At 39.8% G+C, this 6000-nt stretch overlaps 1 protein-coding gene across 1 annotated transcript in view; it reads right to left on the reverse strand.

The window, feature by feature from the left end:
* Positions 1-5687, reverse strand: part of itga4 (integrin alpha 4) — a 143530-nt gene extending 137843 nt beyond the window's left edge. Inside the window, exons 1-2 of the mRNA XM_020513197.2 lie at positions 5362-5687; positions 4884-5002 (exon numbers count right to left, since the gene is read on the reverse strand). Of these exons, the coding sequence (XP_020368786.2) occupies positions 4884-5002; positions 5362-5588 (346 nt within the window). The 5' untranslated portion in view covers positions 5589-5687. The remainder of the gene's footprint in view (positions 1-4883; positions 5003-5361) is intronic.
* Between the last annotated feature and the right edge of the window lie 313 nt (positions 5688-6000).

Below are 6000 nucleotides of genomic sequence, written 5' to 3' on the forward strand. Positions count from 1 at the left end.
TCCAATTTATAACATTGTTTTTCATGCTGTCTCAGCTCATCTGCCTCCGAAGCCCTCATTCATTCCTTCAATGCTGATTATTACAATTCACTCCTGACAAGTCTCCCACATTCTATCCTCCTTAAACTTAAGGGCATCAGAATGTTGCTGACTCATTTTTTTAAGCTAGCATCCAATCCCTTTCACTTCGTATCCATATGCTCACTGACTGAACTTAGTTAGATTGAACCCGTTCAAGTAATATCTTGATTTTAAAATTCTCAATCACATTTACAAGTCCCTCCATGGCCTCATCCTCCCTCTTTCTAATCTGCACCAATCCCATCACCTCCTGAAGCATCTGGACTCATCTAATTCTGCAGACCCTGTTTAATTAATTTTTTTCACCACTGCTTTCTAGTCAGTCTGTTGCCTCGGCCCCAAGCTTGGGAATTCTCACTAAACTTTGCTTTCCTCCTTCGAGATACTTCCTAAATCCAGCCATTTGAACAAGTCTTTGGCCAACTGACCTATTACCCCCTTACAACGTTTGATGTTGTATCTTGTTTTATGCCACTCGTGTGAAGTACCTTTGAACAGGTCATGGTGTTAAATGCTCTGAATAAATAAACCTGTTGCCTCTTAGAACCATAAAGATGGCATATTTGCATTATATTTCATTATATTTGTATAAATGAAACTAGTCTCTTTACTGCAAAAGTAGAATTTCTGGTGCAGATTTAGTGAGTCTGCAAAGACAATCAGTGCATTTTGGATGCAAGCTTGATCACACTTTAAAATATAGCCAACAGTAATTTTATATGCAAGGACTTAAGGCAAGCAAGTCTTCAATGAATTATTTTCTTTTATTCAAGGTGACCTCAACTTAATTGGGCATTTTTAATTTCCAGCATTGAGTGGTAAATAAGGTGCCAGACAACACAACTGAGAGTCATCTGTGGCCCAATTCAACACAAAGAGAAAATCTTTTTTCAGACATTTGGAGGGGCTTCCCTTTCTATTCTAATGTTTCTATTATTAAATCAGTTTAAAAATATTATTTTAGTTTAAGTTCTACCACACCTAATTTTGTATAAATAACACATAAATAACAGCAAACAAAAAGCCTGCTCACAAAGATTAGTATGTTACACTTAGGATTTACAATTTACAAACTTCATACTTCTTCACAGCTACTTACTCCAGAATGGTCTTTCTTGGATCCAAGTGGAATTTTCACACTTTGGAATTTTGTCCACTCATACCTTTTTTTCCAAATAAATTCTTTCAGACGATTTGGGGATTACTGGTGAGGCCAGTGTTTATTACCCATGTGAAGGCAGTGGTGAGCTGTCTTCTTGAACTACTGTGGTCCATGTGCTGTATGCCCATAGCGCTATGGGGAAAGGGGTTCCAGGATTCTGACTCAGCAATAGTGAAGGAATGCCAATATAATTCCAACACAGGATGACAGTGGTGTTCCCATACATCTCCTGCTCTTGTTCTTCCAATCTGTGGAGGTCAGGGTTGAGATGGGCCTGTCAAAGCAGCTTTGGTGAGTTGCTAATGTGCATCTCTTATAGACAATGCGCACCACTGTCACTCTCCAGTGATGGAAGCAATGAATGCCCAAGGTGGTGGATGATGTGTCAGTCAACGTTGTGCAGCGTTTGTCAAATGTAATTTAGGATCGGAATCTACTCACATTTGGAAAAATATGGAAGTATTAGCAGTAGGCAGCATGGCTTTATGCAGTGCTGGGGGGAGGTCATCTGTGACAGACTTGATTGAAATTTTTGAGGAACTGGCAAAGATGACTGATGAGCAATGGATGTTGTCTATATGGAGTTTAGCAATGCCTTTGACGTGGTCCTTCATAGTAGGCTGATACAAAAGGTGAAGTCACATGGCATCTGTGGTGAGCTAGTAAGATGGATACAGAACTGGCTTGGTCATAGACAACAGACAGTAGCGGTGAAAGTGTGTTTATCTGACAGGAGATCTGTGACCAGTGGTGTTCCACAGTGTTCTCTACTGGGACCCCTGTTGTTAAGATGACACGAAGATCGGGGTGGGGGGGGGGAGCTGTGGATTGTGAAGAGGATGCACCAGAAGACACAGCAGGATATAGATAGGCTGGAGACCTGCGTGGAGAAATGGCAGATGGAGTTTAATCTGGACAAATGCGAGGTGATGCATTTCAGAAGATCTAATGCCGGAGGAAGTGAACAGTAAATGGCAGAACCCTTAGAAGCATTAAGGTACAAAGGGATCAAGGTGTACAGGTCCACAATTCCCTGAAAGTGGCAACACAAGAGATTTTGGTGGCCAAGATGGGCACATGCTTACCTTTGTTGGTCAGAGCATAGAGTATAAAAAATGGCACGTTGCAGGTCTACAGAACTTTTTAGATAGGACACATTTGGAATATTGTGTACAGTTTTGATCTCCACAGTACTAGAAGGATGTGGAGGCTTTGGAAAGGCTACAAAAAGGTTTACCAGAATGATGTCTTGTTTGGAGGGTATTAGCTTTTGGGAGGGACTGGATAAACTTGACTTGTTTTCACCTGAACAAAGGATGAGGGGTGACTTGATAAGAATTTACAAAATTATGAGAAGCATGGATAATCAAAGTCTTTTTCCCAGGGTAGAAATGTCAATTACTAGGGGACATAAGTTTAAAGGTAAAAGGAGGAAAGTTTAAAAAGAGATGTGAGAGATAAGTCTTTTTTTAACACAGAGAGTGGTGAGTTCCTGGAACGCACTACCAGAGAAAGTAGTAGAAGCAGATAGAACAATGTTTAAGATGCATTTTGACAGATACATGAATAGGCAGGGAATAGAGGGATACGGATCTTTTGGAGGCAAAAGCTTTTTAGTTTAGAAAGGCGTCATGTGTCAGCGCAGGCTTACTGGGCCAAAGGGCCAGTTCCTGTACTACTGCTTTTTGTTCTTTCGTATACGCTTTTGGAGCTGCACTTATCCAAGTGGGTGGATAGTATGTAATTACACTTTGGGACTTGTGTCCTGTAGCTCATGGACAGACACCTGGGGAGTCAGGAGGTCAGTAACTTGTCACAGAATTCCCAGCCTCAAACAATCTTTCATAGCTACAGGAAAAAACTGAAAGAACTGAGGATGCTGTAAATCAGGAACAAAAACAGAAGTTTCTGGAAAAGCTCACCAGGTCTGGCAGCATCTGTGAAGAAAAAATCAGAGTTAACCTTTCGGGTCCTGGTGTGAATGTTGCCTGCCATTTATCAACCCAAACCTGGATGTTGCCCAATTTTTGCTGCATTTGGACATGGACTGCCTCAGTATCTAAGGAGTTTACTCAAGTACATCCTATTTTCCCACCAATTATGAAGTTGAATCACAAGAGAATTTCTCATCAGCTGTTATTTAAACAAATAATTTCATATGGAGCCTCATCAAATACTTTCTGGAAGCCCATAAGGATAACATCCATGAATTTTCCTCCTATCCACTTTGCTCATAACATTTTTAAGAAATTCAAAGTATATTGGTCAACAAGTGTAATCCTTCATAAATCCGTACTGATTCTCCATGACCAGATTCTACTTGTCCAAGTACTCAGTCAGTATCTTTGATTGTCGGGATCCAGTTTTGACCAAAACAGATGTTAAAATGGAAATTCTGTAATTGCCTGTTTTTGCTCACTGTTTAAAATTTTACAATCCAAAGGTACAATGCACCAAATTGGAAAATGTATGACTAGGACATCTGCCATTTGCACAACAATTAAATACTCTTGGTAGGAATCGTCATCATTAGAAGCAGTTTGTTCACTCTCAAGTACCATTATTATCTCTGTTACCTTTTCTTTTTGTAAATGAAAATTCAATCCAAATTCCTCAACTCAAACTAACTTTAGGTTCCTACACTATTGTCTTCAACCTCCACCACACAAACAAAGTACTTAATATTGGTGCACCTTTACCTGGCTAAAATAGGTAGCCAGAATACTGCAGGGTCATTGGAGGGATCAATAAATTCAGAAAGAAAGTTCTATTCAAATCAGGTCAATCATTCAGAATCTCAAAAAGAATATTGATCCTCACCACTCTGCAATGTACCCTATCAAAGCCAACAAAAACCATGAATTGTGGAAATAAATATTAATTAAGTGGGGGTGGAGACAAAAAGCTGGTGCTCTACACAACACTGTTGAGATTAGTGAGAGATGATAGAGCTTGGAGATGCAAAATGATCTGCGGGTTCCAGTGTGTTAACTGAAAAAGGGTAACATGCAGGTATAGCACATTATTTGTAAAGCTTACAGCATGTTCTTGCTTCTTGTGAGGGTAATGGATTAGAAAGATTGTGTATCAGTTGTACAGGAGCACTCATGAAATTGCATCTGGATACAATGTACAGTATTGGTCTCTTTAGTGAAGGAAGAATGTAAATGTAAATAAATGGGATCAGTTCAGAGAAGGTTTACCAGTCTAATACCTCTTATGGGCAGGAAAGATTGGACAAGCTGGTGTAAAGATTATTTTCTTTTGGTTTGGTGGTTGAGGGGGTAGTGAGACAGGTTATGGCAAATGGAGGCAGTTAAGTAGAGCTGATTCACTAGGGGAGGAAAGCTGAGATGGTTTAGATGGATTGGGGAAGTTGGGTGAATGAGATGGATCAGGTCAGATTTGGGAGGGATCAGTTGTAGATATTTTCAAAGAAGTAGGGACAACATCACTGCAGCACAAAAGGACAAGTTATCCAGAAATTCAATTGGTTTATTGCTACAGAATTCTTGGGCTTTCAAAGGGACAGAACTTTTTCTTCAACATATCCAGTCTCTGACCATCAAAAAACTGTAAGGTTTTCCTTTTACTTTTACAATTCATACAGAAACTGAACAATGCGGTCACTGCAACTAACCTAAATGTAGTTCTTCGCAAGTTTGATTAGCATTGTGGTCGATTCGGCATTTGTAAATAATTCCAGGGTTTACTGTACCATCAAATGATGCATTTGCTTTCGGAGCACCAACAACAAACCTGTGGTAGCAAAAGGAATAATAATTTATAACCAGATTAAAAGAAAACATTAGCTAGAACAGTCTCTGCTTGTGATACTGGCAAAAATCACTGAGTGGTTTCAAAACTTCTGACACATAAAACACATCACAATCTGGGATATACCTGAAAGAAACCAACCCCATTTTAACCATTCTAAACACGGACTTTTCATCAAAATTTTATTGATTTTAGTTGGATAATTTCCAAAAGTAATGCCGTTGGCACTGTTTTAAAGAAGTTTAGTATTGTGCTTTTTTTTAAGCTTGCCACGTACAAATTAAAGTAGAAGAATGTGATATGACCTGCTTCGACTAAAACTAAACTGAACTAAAACTTACCACTTTTCGTCTTTGTAGCTGTGTAATAGTACCGAATAGCCAAACAGTGTGCCTTCAGGTCCTTTAACTAGGACAGGGTTTTCCGTATCCAGATTGTACAGTGTCACCGTCCTGAATACACAGCACAGAAGCAAGTGCATCCAAAAATCACACCAGTCAAACCCCCACGCAAACCTTTGCCGTCTCATTTTCTTTTCAGTTTGAGTTGCACTACGAGACAAAAACATGCGGGAGTTCTATTGCCTAACTTGAATCTTATTTCGAAACCTGATCACAACATCTGTACTAAACTACTAAGCACCGCCCATCCGTCCATCGCCGGGACTTGAATTCAAACTCCTGCGGTCAGTGCCAAATTTCTGCGGTGGGGGGCGCTGTTGACCTCCTGGGCCAGAGTCCAGAGCAGGGCGACCTGGTCGCCCAGCCGATGTACCTCAGTTCAAGGCAGCAACTACACACCTATCCAACTGTTTCAGGGACTAAAGCATATCTATCTTCAGATGACAACAGTCATCAAAATGACATTTACCCTTTCATATTAATTATTTTTCTTTTAATTTCAAAACTTTCAATGTAGGAGTACCTTGGGAATATGGTGTAAAACCTGACGAATTGTGGTGAGGACTTTACTGAGAAAAA

Source organism: Rhincodon typus, chromosome 7 (assembly GCF_021869965.1).
Source record: "Rhincodon typus isolate 14 chromosome 7, sRhiTyp1.1, whole genome shotgun sequence".
Lineage (NCBI taxonomy): Eukaryota > Metazoa > Chordata > Chondrichthyes > Orectolobiformes > Rhincodontidae > Rhincodon > Rhincodon typus.